This window comes from Ruditapes philippinarum, unplaced genomic scaffold, assembly GCF_026571515.1.
Source record: "Ruditapes philippinarum isolate M1 unplaced genomic scaffold, ASM2657151v2 ctg994_1_1_1_1, whole genome shotgun sequence".
In the NCBI taxonomy this organism is placed as follows: Eukaryota; Metazoa; Mollusca; class Bivalvia; order Venerida; family Veneridae; genus Ruditapes; species Ruditapes philippinarum.
Genome location: NW_026864263.1, coordinates 29,659 through 45,183, shown reverse-complemented (window position 1 = coordinate 45,183; position 15,525 = coordinate 29,659). Strand labels below are relative to the sequence as shown.

Below are 15,525 nucleotides of genomic sequence, written 5' to 3'. Positions count from 1 at the left end.
ATTAAGTTGACTGCCAACCCTGTGGCACTAGAACATACACCCCTTTTTACAAACTAAAATAATCAACCTATCATGCATTAGAGATAGTGTAAGGGATTTATCTATCCAGCAACTATCGTGTTAAAACTTATTTCGTGTAGTTCAAAGATGTTTATTTCACCACTTTAAAGGCGTATTTACAAATAAATGTCTAAATCAAATTGTATGCGTATTTTCTTATATTAACTTTTAATTACTGCGGATGGTAATATATTATGCCCATGCGACCATTGCAGACCAACTGAGACCAGTATGTTCCAGGGAACTGGTATTTCGCTTTAATCTTTGTTTATGGTTTTTCATTGTACACTATTTAGTCAGGGTATATTTTTAGAATATGATAAATGATTTTGCAGGATGGGTATGTCCATTGAAGATATTTAATGCAATAAGGGTTAAAACCAAAGAAAATTTATATGTTATAATTGGAAAATATGTATTTCGTCTATTTTAATCAAGTTTATTTATGCATCCACACCCACTCAAAGAAATGACGGTCTATTTACATTAACCTTATAACGTGCTGCATATATCATTTAGTTTGTAACAAACAGTTACCATATTTGCTTCACTCATAAATATTAATGACCTTTAATTCTTACCAAGATGAAGTGTTACCAGATCATTGCAGTAACATTTCCTCATATGAATTTCTATTAAATTTTTATATTACGTATTCTTATAAGAACCAAATAGGGACAAATTCTTCCTCAGTCTGATAATAGTTTTCAGCTTATACATTTATTTCCAGTTGCCATAAAACAAAGCACAAAGAATTCAGAAATATAATCATAATATTTCAGTAGTTTTAGTACCACTCCCATTTCATTTCATAGGACACCTTTTGCAAGCTATCGGCATTTTTTTTTAATTCAATTTATTACATACAAGTTCCTGGAATTAAAACCTTATTGTGAAAAAGAACTTTGGTGCTTGAGGGGAATTAAAAGGAACATCTTGATTATTGGGAGATGACAAAATGTTTTAAAATAAGGATCAAAATTAATGTTAGTATACATTCTTTTATTTAGCAACTGTCTGCAATTTCGGAGAAATGATAGAATGAGTAAGTTATGAAAAAGGGCAGTTAACAAATTACATACATAATGTGATTCTTGTTGAAATGTCATATTTGTTTAATTATCCTTTTAGAAGCAATGCAGTCCTTTAAAAATAGATTGTAATTTCAATCTCACCACATGAACTACACATTATCATAATACAATAACCAACCATTTAAGCTTGCTAGTGGCAACTTATTTTATACCCATGCAAATAATGCAGCCTGATAAAGGAACATTTTCATGCTGAATTTGAGCATAAGAAAAAAGGAATGACTTTAATCTACATGTGGTATTTGAAAGTATGTAGAGTTTTTAAACACAAAAGTTTGGAAGTATGTGGACCGTATCTATAATGAATCAATTTGTGGAAGTTTAACTGTCTTCCATACAGTGGTACATCACGGAGTATTTATGGCATGAAGTAGTTAAATTATATATTTGACAACCATAGAAAGAAATTATCACGAAGACCATTTACAAGTTTCATGTTTAAGTTAGCACATGCTTATAAACTAATATCATTTTATATAAAATTGTTATACAAAAATGAATACATTGTAACTTCAACATGTCTTTCCAGATTACAGGAAAACATTTCTAAAATAACTTTAAGCCCACACTTGTGTATGATGCCTAAAACTAGTAAACAATATAACACAGAACTAAATCTAAAGTTTACTCTAGTGCAGAAGTATTAACAATAACATTTCATTTATTTGTTTGCTGTAAGCTCCAGAAATTGCACTTAAAGTAATCTCTAAAACTACAAGACAGGGCCAAACCATATAAACAACACAAGTATACATGTGTATTATAAAAATGTATCACAGTTAGATCAAATCAATGCTGTTTGTTAACAATGTAAAATAGTAACACACAAATATCCTAGCAGGTATGATGTCATTCATCGTATGTAGTTGGATAAAAATGCATTATGCTGGTGCTTTCAATTATATTATTATGTACACTAATTAATGTTTCAGATCATAGAACAAATATTGTTTAAAATTATACAAAAACATCCAATAAATAAAATAATAAGTAAATAAAGTTTAGCTTATTTTCAATTTTAAATTTCTTCAATAAAAGGTTAATAATTGATTGTATGTATACAATAATATCTAGTTATTTTATTAAACCAAAGTGAAATGCTCAACAAATCAAACAATATTGTATATATAAGCTCAGACAAAGCATTACATATCATGATGATGTATGTACTGTACATTTATAAACAAACAAATATACACGTTTGTACAATAATCTATCGGCTATAAATAGACAACTACAATAGAGGTAGGAAATTATTATTTACAAGAAAACATAACAAGAGCTGTCAACAAACTTTGGCCCTTCTATGTTCTTAAATCAATTGTATATTTCAGTTAACTACGAAGTCTTTATGAGTATTCTTAAGATCATAAGCGGAAGAAAGTAAACGACAATCCAACTTAGTTAAATATCTAAATATCAACCTCTATATTCTACCAATGTATTTCAGTTTTAATAATATTAAATCAATATATTCATCTTGGTTTTACCAGTACTTAATATTTTTGTTGTATATGTAATCGGCTTATAAGTTGTTTATCATGTAGATAAAGCTAAACAGCTTTAAGAGTCATTACCCTGCGACAAAGTTTAAGTAGACAAAAAACAAATTATTATTTACAAGAAAACATAACAAGAGCTGTCAACAAACTTTGGCCCTTGTATGTTCTTAAACCAACCGTATATTTCAGTTAACTACGAAGTCTTTATAAGTATACTTAAGATCTTAAGCAGAAGAAAGTAAACTACAATCCAACTTAGTTAAATATCAACCTCTATATTCTACTAATGTATTTCAGTTTTAATAATATTAAATCAATATATTCAGCTTGGTTTTACCAGTACTTAATATTTTTGCTGTATATGTAATCGGCTTATATATAAGTTGTTTATCATGTAGATAAAGCTAAAGAGCTTTAAGAGTCATAACCCTGCGACACAGTTTAAGTAGACAAAAAACAACAACATTGATGCTTAGATATTCTAGTCACAATTACCCCTGTTAGTTTCCTCAAGGCACAGTTAGGTGTTTTCCCCCAGATCATGTGTGGAAGTAGATATATGGATAAGACATATATATAGCAATCACTAACACCCATGAGGTTATATAACAGACAACACGTACTGTATTGACAATCACACCAAAAGGTTTGAACTCCGGAAATGTGACCAGACTACAAGAACAGACTAAGGCAAGACTCACATTATGTTCACAATATATCCAGCTTCTGGTACTATATCTAATAACTATATTTCATTGTAAGTGGTGATCAGAGGAATGATTTCTACATGATTCACATATTCTGGGTAATATAAATGCAAGCTTCTATATGACAAAGATCTGGCATCAATTTGATTTGTTTAAGTTAAACCTAAGCAAGGCGCACTATCATTTTTGTGTTTTACGGTATTTTTTCTCATTTTCTTTTACTTTTTTCAACTTTTTTCCCTGTGTTTCATCAGATCTGCCATCTCTGGAAACAAAATGTTTATCATCTTGAATAACAAAAATGGGTTAATGTCTTATTGGTTTTGAAAAAATAATTAAATTAACTTGCTACTGTAATGCAATTGGTGCTGATGTCAATATTTCACAGTAAAATGAACAAAGTCAATCTAGTTCTTATTGTATTAAATTCAACATAGAAATTGTGAATTCTGTGTAAAATAGATATATTTTAACAACTCTGCACACATATAAGAAGCTTCAATGGCCACTTTTTCATAACTATTACCTTTATTTTCTTTTTGTAGATTATCTCCCATACGTGTAAGGCTGATGATCTTCTCCTCCAGATGCTTGCAGAGAAGTTGTGTATCTGGTATTGATTTACTTGGTGGGGATGGATTCTCTGCAAGTATATAGGATTTATAAACTGAACTTGAAAATTTGTTTCTCATTAAAACAAGAGCCGGTTGAACCGGGTGATTCTCCCCGAATAGGTTTTGGACACAGGAAGGTATACCTCTTGTTGTGTCAGAGTTATGCCACAGACAAAGTTCAAAGTGTAAAAACAACCCAAATATTGCGCACAACACACATCGTCTCAATATGGTGATCATTTCTGTGAAATATTTTTAAAATCCAATTTCAAATAATGAAGTGATGGACCGGACACGATTTTGCTGCAAGGTCATGCTGTGACCTTGACCTTCAAGGTAGCGACCCAAATGTTGCGCGCGACACATCGTCTCAATATGGTGATCATTTCTGTGAAATAGTTTTAAAATCCGACTTCAAATAACAAAGTTATGGGCCGGACACGAATTCGGGACGTACGTACGGACGGACGGACTGACGGACGGACGGACAACCCGACGACTATATGCTCCCCCAAAATTTTTCGGGGAGCATAAAATTTTTCGGGGAGCATAAAAAAAAGAATTTTGTTTTCATTGCATGCCAACATAACTGTCATATCCAAAGACTGATTATAATTCTTATGGACATGGTTAGGCTACCTTATAACAATATGAAATACTGGCTCCTCTGAGTTCTGAAATCAGCATGAATATTTTTTATTAAAATAATGATATTATCCAAGTTATTTGGTAAATGTTATATGAATAAATTAACTTGATGTTGAAATGTGTACTGCCTGCAATATATACAATTGAGAAAAAACAAATATTTAATACTAATGTCAATGCTCTGCTGCCTGAAATAAACTGGTACCTCCCTGGAAATCCCTATAATCTATTTTACTTGCAGTCAAATATTTTACACTTACTTAACACGTTGATATTTGATAAAAGAATTTTATACAATACTTTTTTATCTTGACACATTCCATAAAGATAAATAGAAACCCTAACACATGAATGTTAAGGAAAACTGTACAATTACACAAGGTCATAACCTTAGTGATTAGTTTATACATAATTTATCTTAGTTAAATTGTGTAGCAAGCTATAACCTTTTAGAAACACACTCTAATGTGTTTCTGAAACAAAACAGTCAGAGTAATGAGTGATGAGTTTCTTGGTCAAAGACACAAAGCTTGCCACTTACAGGGGTTGAACACATGCAATAGATTAAGCACTCTGCCATGCTGCAATATCAACCAAGGTGATTAATGTTTGCTAGAAGAGCTGTGATACATTTTAAATTTATATATCTTTTTAACCAAGAACTGATATATCTTTTTAATCAAGAACTGTAACTATTTTCATAGAAAATAGCAATATCAAACATCAAAGTAACTATATAGTCTTAAAATTTGTTTGATTTTCCAGAAAATATGTTTTTGATTAATTCCCTAAAGTAATGTTTTTAACGAATTCCCTTAAGTAGTCTAAATTTAGTTATCTACAACATCTCATTAACTTGACAGAGTAAAATTAAGTTTTCTTTAAGAATCAACCAGCATTCTTGACAAAAAAAACTATAGACACTTGAGTATTCTAAAGTACATATATTTCCAGTAGAAATAGTTGTGAACACCTACAATATTTACTAGTTATTATGTTTATTGACAAAAATAAGATTTTCCTTTAACAGTTTGGTGTAAGCAATATTTATGTGTAATGTCTTGATTTCTAGAGATATTAATTAAGCAAATTAATTGATGATAACATTTACAACGGATCATTCAACAATCTTCTTTCAGAAACAATTTCAATGAATGTTTTACTTGTATTCAGGACTCAATTCCACTCTTACATCTAGTAAAATAATTTATATATAAGCTATCATGTAATCTGTTTATAATATCAACATTGAAAAGTCTTAAAGAAACAATCTTTTTACAATGATACTTAGAATCACTGTCTGAATTAAAACCATTTAAAAATAAAGTTTTTTCATCATTTATTGAATTTTGAAATGTCATATGACATAAAACCTTCTTTTTTGTATATCTATTGTTATCCAAGTTTTACACTAAACAAAATCTACTTTTTCTTATTTTTTCACTCTTTCTATAAAATTTATTTCCAGTTTTTATAATATTTCTTTGGAGAGCCTGTATAATAGTGTTTTTTTACATCAGATGATGTACATAAAATTACTTTTTACAACATTTAACAGTTCATGCTAGACTAGATTAACAATGACTAGATATTCTTACACACAAAGCACATACAAACAATAACAAGCCATGCAGCACAAATCTTTATATCATAATAATTCATATTAGTTATACTAGAGTACCTTCTAACATTCTAAATTAAAAGTTGTTGTCTGGAACTCGGCAAATGTGGTTTTACCAAGCTAATCCCCCCTACAAGCAAACTTTTTTTCCTTTATACTTCACGTGTACTACTGGGCACAAAGATTAGTCAAACCCCCTTTTTGTTTTTCAAAGCTTAAATAAAAGTTTTTTTACCCCCTTAACTGGGAAAAAATCCCAAAAAACTTTTAACCCAGATTTGTTATTATTTTTTAGAAATGTGGGGAAAACCCATGGAGGGATGTGTATCTTGTCAATGCTGTTTGTTTAACATAAATTATGTTTGTGGCAGTGCTTATTTTTCACTAAGTGGACTCTTTGATTTAGAAGAATGAAATAAATATGAAATAAATAAGGGTGATATAAAAATCTTAAAGAAAATATATAAGAGATCTAGTATTTAAGTAAGTGGGCAGAATTAATCTTAAATCCTGAGACAAATACTTAATCACAAAGAATTATGTTTAATACAAACTTAACATTTGCTTGAACTGGAAATAATAAGACAATTAGAAGATTTTAGTTTGAAGAAGACACAAATTATATCTCTTGCTTTGTTTTCTGTCTAAAGTGTTATACATATACAACATATACCAATGACCTGGTAGGGAAAGCAGATTATAGAAGAGCTACATGCATACTTCTTTCTAGTTTATATCTACACAATAACTATACCATCTGATACCTTTAGTACTCTCCATTACAGGAGAGCCAACAGAAAGGGAAGTAATTAAGTCAGATTCTAAAAGATCTTGAGTAAAGGAGGAAGTCTCTATGTCAGATGTCAGGGCTCTAGACGTGTTAGTATCTGCAAAAACCATACACAATATATTGTTTCACTTGATATATGCCTATATCACCACGCAAGATATATTTCAAAAACTATATGATTATGAAAGCTTCATCAACTAGTGGTTCTAAGAGAACTCTGCATGCAATTAATAAATCTGCACTGTATTTATTTGATTTAAGATTTTCTATTTCTTGGCCAAACAAATTGCTATGGTTAAATTTGTTTTACTTCTACAAAAATCATGCATAATTATCACAACACTGCAATATAAAAATACCATATAAAGCTTGAAATAAGAAACTATATGTACCGGACTTGTTTCATAATTCACACAGAATATGTATTTATATATAAATGGGTTTACTTTCTATACATCTATTACATGCTGAATTTCTTAAATGGAATTTCCCAGTTTTCATTTTTTGGGAGTCCATTATCAATGTTGGGGATATCAAGATGAAAATCTAAAGATGGGTCAGCTGAGCCTGGTCAGACTTGATGAATGTTCACTATACTGATGGCAACAGGGTTCAAGGTTAAAAGAAATAATACAATTTTATTTTACAAAATGAATAATCAACAAGCATTCAGTTTGCCACTTAAATACATGAAATATTTTACGAAAGTGTCCTCATCATTCCTGTTCCCAAGAATATAAGTCTTGCTAATTCTATCATTAATCTACAGAGCAATCATAGAGGAGGTACTACAGACCTAGACTCATTAAGACATTTTTTTTCAAAATGAGAAAAGAAAACACTTTATTTAATTTTTACAGCTATGCATTAATAAAGCTATCAACTAAAGAGTTTCGGTTGAACATTACTAAAACTTGAGACATAGTAGCATTAATTATCAGATTTCAATCCTGGTCTTGTTCTATTACAACTTCAAGCAAAGTGTCTGCACTATCCCAGATGTCCGGCAGATAATGTAAAGTTTATAACCACAGTATATATCCTCATTAGGTAACAGTTTCTGGTTTTTATATACCCCTACATTTCCTTGTTACACAGAAAATGCTCAATAATGAAGACAAAAATTAGTAAAATCAGGAAAGATATCTGACACTTTAGACTCTAACAAAATACACTTTAAATGAAAAACAACAACAACAACTAACCACTACATTCTGAATTTGCTTTTGAAAGAATAAATCAGCAACATTACATCACAATAGTTTACGTTTTTTCGAACAAGCTAATAAAATGCAAATATATATTGAATTTAGACACTTAAAACTAGTTAACCTACCAGTTATATCGGACTCGGGAGCTGTAGGGGAATAATCAGATGTTCTATAATCACTATCTGTCCATGTACTCGAGTCTTTAGGTAACACATACGACGCCTCCGCTGACCTACTTCTCCTATGGCGACCTCGAGATCTCGTGCTATTTTCTGTAATAGTGGAGCAAACTATAGAAGACTTTCCCTGTGTATACATAGGCATGTTTCACAGCTCCGCTAATTGTTAATATATAACTAACTGTAACTGATACATTAGCTTTTACACTTTTTTAAGGTGCTAAAACTTCACTTTATCTTAGTTTTGTTGACAAAAGACTTAAATAACAAGATGTAATTTCAGATATTTGGGATTTAATGTCACTAACATTATCCAGTCATGTTGTGATTGTAATTATACAATGTCAGACATACACTTGGATTGTCTTAAATGGTGTTTTACAATAAAACCCTCCTCTGATATATAATTACTCTTTAGGCATGAACCCTTGTGCCAAACCTATGAAGATAATAAAGAAACAGGCAGAAAATATCTAACACATTGTTTCAGTATTAATAAGCAATTATCATAGTATTGCAAGAACTCCATAAGTCCCCTACCGGTTAGAACTCCATCAACATTCTGAAGGGCCATTGGCCATTCACTAATGTTTCAATTTTTTTCTATTTTAAGTAAATTTGTTGGAAAAGTTCTTTAAAAGTGATCACAGGAAAAACAGTTTTTATGAACAGACAGACTGACGGACTGAAGGACACTCTAAAGTTAATATTTGAAACATCCCTGTTACCAAAATATAACATTTTTAAAAGCAAAATTCTTAAAGAGGAGATAACTCTTAAATTAAAGATGCAATTTCATAAAAAAATGTTCAGCTCTTTTTGACTAATCACAAATATTGTTATATTTGCCATGTTTTAAGCGTATTTGTTGCCAAGGCAACCAATATTTTTTCAAAATAGGAAGAAAAGATAAGACATGCATAATCTCCAGACTGCCATCTACCCATATGTCAGTTTTCATAAAAATATTTCCAGTACTTTTTGAGTTAGCACTGGATTCAGTTTATGTGTAACATTTGCAATATTTTCAGTCTATGTGTTGCCATAGCAACCAGAATTTTGAACAAAGGAAGAAACGAAAAAGACGTGCATAATCTCCAGACTACCATCTACCCATATTACAAGTTTCATAAAAATATTTCTATTACTTTTTGCGTTAACACTGGATCCAGTTTATGTGTAAAATTTGCCATATTTTCAGTCTATTTGTTGCCATAGCAACCAGAATTTTCAACATAGGAAGAAAAGAAAAAGACGTGCATAATCTCCAAACTGTCATCTACCCATATTTCAAGTTTCATAAAAATATTTCCAGTACCTTTTGCATTATCACTGGATCCGTTTATTTGTAAAATTTGCCATATTTTCAGCCTATTTGTTGCCACAGCAACCAGACTTTTCAACATAGAAAGAAAAGAAAAAGACGTGCATAATCTCCATAGTGCCATCTATCCATATATCAAGTTTCATAAAAATATTTTCAGTACTTTTCAAGTTATCGCGGGATCCAGTTTTGTGGACGGACGGACTGACAGACAGTCGGACAGACAGACGGACAGAGGGTTATCCTAAAGTCCCCTCCGGTAAACCGGTAGGGAACTAATAATTATATAAATGTACCTTTTAGTTTAGGGGAGTAGAGTGCATATGTACCAGGCTGTGACCTTGACCTGTTGTGTATTCTATCATCAACCTCAGCATCACTATAGTAACTGATGTCTGATGGTGCTGGTGGTACTCTAAAATGATAAGAATTATTAAACTGATAACAGTGTTTATAATACATACTCCAGTCTAAGTATTATTTTGAAGTGTTGAACTTACAAAAAAGTAAAAAATAAAAATAGTCTTAAAGTTTGATCAACATAAACAGTTTCTACTTTCTATCAAAATTTATAAATAAAAAAACTTTGAATCTTTAAACTAATAATTATTTAAAAAGGACGCAATTTACTTGCTGTGTCTTTGAAATGTATGCATAATTATTATTAAGAGAATCGACCTGTAATGTGTAAATGCCTTCTTCATCTCAACTGGAAATATGTCAGCAGTCTTTAGTTTAGGACGAGATTTGTTGGCAAGTTTGATATCTCGACCTCTTATGTCTCTATGTCTCGTAGATGGTGCTGTACTGCCTCGCTGACTCTCCCTATCTTTCATTTTGTCGTGCCCACGTTTATCGTGCCATTGGTTTGTGTCATGTCTGTCTGTGATCATGTTTCTCATCTCATTTAACAATAGCTTTAATTCTGATCCAATTTCTTTGTAGTTCTCACCAGACTTCTACAGAATATCATAAATGTTCTACTAAGATTTGTATGGCTTATTTGATTTTCAGTTAATTTTGGTATTTATAATTCTATGTCCACTATCAAATATACATACAGCTTCATAATGATTTGAAATACCTACTAAAGTCATAAAAAATTCTGATTTACTTCAAAGTGGAAAAAGCAAGGAAAATTCAAACAATTCTTTTTTCCTAGTTGTATATCAAATCATGTCAACAATGTCAATATCATAATAATTAAATAGATTTTCCAGTTTCAATTATTGAGAAAAACATAAGGTTCCTTTCTGTGCATAAGCTGGAAGCTTACAAGTACCATAATGATAGTTTAACCACTAAGTGAGTTTAACAGAATGCTACCTGAGCTTGAAGTCTATCTTTCTGTGCCATTTGATATGGTCTCATGTTTGAATTCCCTTGTGGTTGAACTGTACCAGAACGAGGCTGACTGCTTGAATGACTTTCATACTTTGAATATCCTTGTGATTGGACTGGTTCTGTATCATGAGGTTGCCCTTGACTGGTCCTCTGTTTGGCCTCCACCTTGTCTACATGATGACTGGCAGCTTTCTGTACAGCTTCCTGTTTCAAACATTTAATATATTCAATATATCCTTGAAGAACTTGTTCTAGTTCAAACACCTTTACCTTTACAGGTTTTACTTTCTTGAAAGTGATACAAAATATACTGTTTCTTTATACTAGTTTCTTATGATGCATTTAATAATTTCAGACAAGGTATGCAGACAAGGCATTGAACTATGTAAATTTTAAAAGAAAAAAAACACAAAACCATTCAAAAACTTTTTGTAGTTCTCTATAGTCAAATCTGTTGAAATTTGTCTAAATTTTATCAGAACTCATTACAAGGTTTCTAAATTTGGCAATATAACATTTATGGTTTCTATACAGAAAATCAATTTTAAGAAATGTCATAATAACACATTAGTGATGCATTAAGGACTTTCCTTAATTTTCTGTTTAAATAGAAACTATAATTTTCACAGCATGAATTATACCTTAACTTCCAATTTATGAGCTAGCTTCATTCGTGTCATTTCCTGCTCAAACATTTCCACCTGAGCTTGTGTTGTGGCATTCCTTAATGCGGCCTGGAAATGATAAACAATTCTGTTATTGATTTTGTTATTTATTTTATCACCATTTTAACTTAAAGAGGATGATTAACTACAAAACAAATTGATTCTCCATATATACCGAAGCATAATTTATCTGAAATAATGCTGAATGACATGTGCACACAATGAGATTTGTATGAGCAATTAAGATGAAATTTTATGTACTATTTGAAGAATAATGAAGTTGTTCAGACCTTAGTTAATTAAAATGTAAAAACAAAATAACTTATTTTTCAAATTGTTACAATAAGCAATTTTTTATCATGCACTTATTAAGTCACTTTCATAAGATAAAACAGTAAGCTAAAACTTTTTGAAAACAAATCAAAGCTGGGTATTATTTAAATGAAAACGTTGTCTTAAATACTTTAAAGTTTAATGTCACATCATACATTCTCAAACAAACAACTGTAGTATCAGCATCATAAGATAAAACAGTTATCTAAAAGTTTTTGAAAACAAATCAAAGGTGAGTATACAAGACACAGTTAAACTACACTTATTAGTAATTTTACTAACTAAATATTAATATCAAAACTGACAAGTAATTAATTTGAAAACATTAAGTAAATTAATTTTGTCACTCTAAGCCGGCAACACAAAAAGATATTCATTTAAAATTCTCTAAAAGTGTTTTCATAAAAAACATGTTATATTTCTCATTATAAGATTTATCAAAAGGTTTATCAAAATCTCTGATCTATCAACATCATTTAGTTAAATTACAATTTATCCATTAAGCAAACATCAATAAAGAAATCATAAAGATAAAATTTGCCTTAATGATAGTATTAACTAAAAAAATTATAAATGTTACAAAACAACAATTTTTCACCAAAATTAGGTAAAAGACCACATGTTAACATGGAAAAACTAGATTTTGGGTGATTCCAAAGTTTTTCAACATTTTTGTTAACCCTATACCTCATATATACGCGAAACAACGCACTTTCGACCCCCCCCCCTTTTTTTAGGCCTGAAATAGTGAAAAAATGTCCTATTTGGGCCCAAAACACATGTTTTCGTTTGAGAAATGTTGCTAAAAAAAGTGAGCACTTTTTTTCGGCGCCGTCCCCCATCCAAAAGATACATCAGGGGGTTGCCAGAAGGGGGATATGCCCCCTTCTGTTTGGGAGATTTGAAGGGGGGCGAAGTCCCCCTCATCGCCAAGAAAATTTTGGACTTGTGAGAGGCTTAAAATGACCCCATGTCGATCATAAGTTAACGTGTAACCAACGCTGAAAAGCCTTTGACTCTATTTCAATCCCTTGAGAAGTTGCAGCACTTTGAAATCAATTTTGATGGAAAAATCGATGCAAAATAGTGATTTTTGGCAATTTTGAAATGTCCCCTCGTTGCCATGGTAACAGGAAATTTACGACTGAGCATTTCATTCAATAAGCCCTGTTATCATTTAATATGGAGAACGAAAAAAAAAAACAATAAATTATCCGCTAAACATGACATCTGTTTAAATCAAAATATTTAATACAATATAAAAAGTGGAAATCCCATACATTTTCTGAGATATTCTTTTTTTCTTTCACAAAACAAAATGAATTTAATATGTCTATAAAACAGTTATATTATTTTACCAATTTGTTTAACATTAAGATAACATACAAAGTCTAGATTATAACAAAAAATGACTTCTGAAACAGAAATCAATGAACAATTGCATATTTTCCTTGTAAATATGAGAAAACCTAAAGTCTGCTGCTTTTGAAAACAGTTTTTAAATAGTCTATCATTTTTATAGCAGAAACTAGTACTCAGACATTATCACAAAGGACATAAAATCTACAACTCATAATGATATAAACATTGATTCAAAATAAAATAGCGATGTCTAAATTAAAAAATTTTCATTAGTACTACATTTATCTAAATATCTCAACTTAATTTAATTTGTTTAAATCAGACAGAACATCATCTCATTAACATCAGTATGCCGTTATTCCCTGCAGAAATCTGTAAAAGGAATGCATAAGTGTTTCATTTCCTATACTTCAGCTATAATTAATATATAAACAGATCTTCTCTGACATTACCACATCGTGTACATGTTTTTATTTCTTAACATGCAACATATTTGTAGACATTATTTTGTAAACTTTTACCAATATATATAATATCTGTCATATGTTGCAGTTGAGAACAGAATATTTGTCCCGTTGATACCCGCCAATATGACGATACTTGCTAATTTGGCATCCATAGGTGGGTACCTGAAAGACAAATATCCCAATCACAACAGCGAACTCGATGTCGGATGTCAATTTTGCTTTCCTGTATATTTCACCATATTCTGTGAGATACTGCTAAAATCTTATAGTATGTAATGTATTGATGCACTAAAAATCATGACAGCAACCACAGTAATGGGTTGGTGATGATGATGATGACAATGGTGGTGCTACTGTTTTACTGAATTCGAGTAAGGTGGATCTGCCGCCATTACGTTGATATTGGTACATGTATATACATGTGCCTGATTGAATGTACAAAGAAGTAGGTTTATTATTGTTGATAGCGGCAATGCTACAATATTTAACTGTTGAAATGACGGTAAATCACTTTCAACTACAAATTATGAACAAAAATATATAATTTAATACATGTATATTAATAGTGAAACATAAACACAAACATTCGTAGCAATGACATAAATGCAAGTTTGTCAGTATTCATCAGTAAAGCACATTTTTATAATAAACACTCATGACATATCATAACAATAAAAGCACAATAACACTTTTATTTCAACAAAAATTTATCTAATATTTGAAGTGAATTGATCATCGGACGAAAAACGAAAGTAGCAACTATCGTGAACCGGAAGCACATATTAATGTATGCAATATGACGGAACATTAATTATACAAATGTCATTTACGTTGATAACACACATCAAATACATACAAAATACAAATATCTTTATTTCTCTCAGGTCAAGACATTGACAACATGAGGTAAATAAATATTAACAAAGTTTCGAGGCTCAATAGAATGCATACAAAAAATATAAGCATATATAATACATGTAAAGGGAGAGTACCTTGGGTACTTTTAACATACAAAGCATGTGCATGTAATGAATTTACACTTGTTATATGCATTTAATTTTCATTATATAAATTTTTCAACTATATCCCTAATAAACATACATATTTTTTTATATTCAAAATTACTATGGTTGTTTATATTCATAAGTTTATCAAAAGAATAAATGTTTCGTCTAATGTAATAATTGGGTCCTAAGTATTTTTTTCTTTGACGATCAAAATATTTACATTCTAGAAGGTAGTGAAATTCATCTCCAACTGAGGAATTACATAATGTACATTTTCTCATATTAAGTTCTATCCCATGCCAAGATCCAGTTTCTACTGGTAATCTATGGTTTCTTGTTCTAAATTTAATCAGATATCTAAGTAAATTAGGATGTGTATTTGTGATATACTTTTCAAATTCGAATTTGTGTTTAAATAACTTGTAATTTTTACACTTTCCAGAAGTTTCTAAGTTTGAATCCAGCTGTTAAGAAACAGGTCTATTAGCTTTTGTTTAACTGTTGCGGTCAACCACTTTTGATTTGGAAAAAGATGTGTGTCCCAAATATTGTTCATGCCGCATTTGACGAGTATATCTCTAATACACGTTATCCACA

At 30.6% G+C, this 15,525-nt stretch overlaps 1 protein-coding gene across 1 annotated transcript; it reads right to left on the bottom strand.

The window, feature by feature from the left end:
* Nucleotides 1–2,767: 2,767 nt before the first annotated feature.
* Nucleotides 2,768–14,313, bottom strand: LOC132725016 (uncharacterized). The gene is made up of 9 exons (XM_060710008.1): nt 14,284–14,313; nt 11,736–11,828; nt 11,077–11,298; nt 10,429–10,709; nt 10,047–10,165; nt 8,373–8,519; nt 7,011–7,133; nt 3,890–4,006; nt 2,768–3,628 (listed from the first exon to the last, which is right to left on the bottom strand). Exons 1-9 carry the CDS (start codon nt 14,311–14,313, stop codon nt 3,591–3,593), a joined length of 1,170 nt encoding a protein of 389 aa, XP_060565991.1. The 3' UTR covers nt 2,768–3,590.
* Nucleotides 14,314–15,525: the final 1,212 nt, after the last annotated feature.

Excerpts from the sequence above, each read along its gene's own strand:
- LOC132725016 (XM_060710008.1), bottom strand. The coding sequence starts at position 14,313 with ATGGCGGCAGATCCACCTTACTCGAATTCA. Across the intron at positions 11,299-11,735 it reads CTCATAAATTGGAAGTTAAG|GAAGCTGTACAGAAAGCTGC; the intron begins GTATAATTCATG and ends TGTTTGAAACAG. Across the intron at positions 10,166-10,428 it reads AAGGCATTTACACATTACAG|AGTACCACCAGCACCATCAG; the intron begins GTCGATTCTCTT and ends TTATCATTTTAG.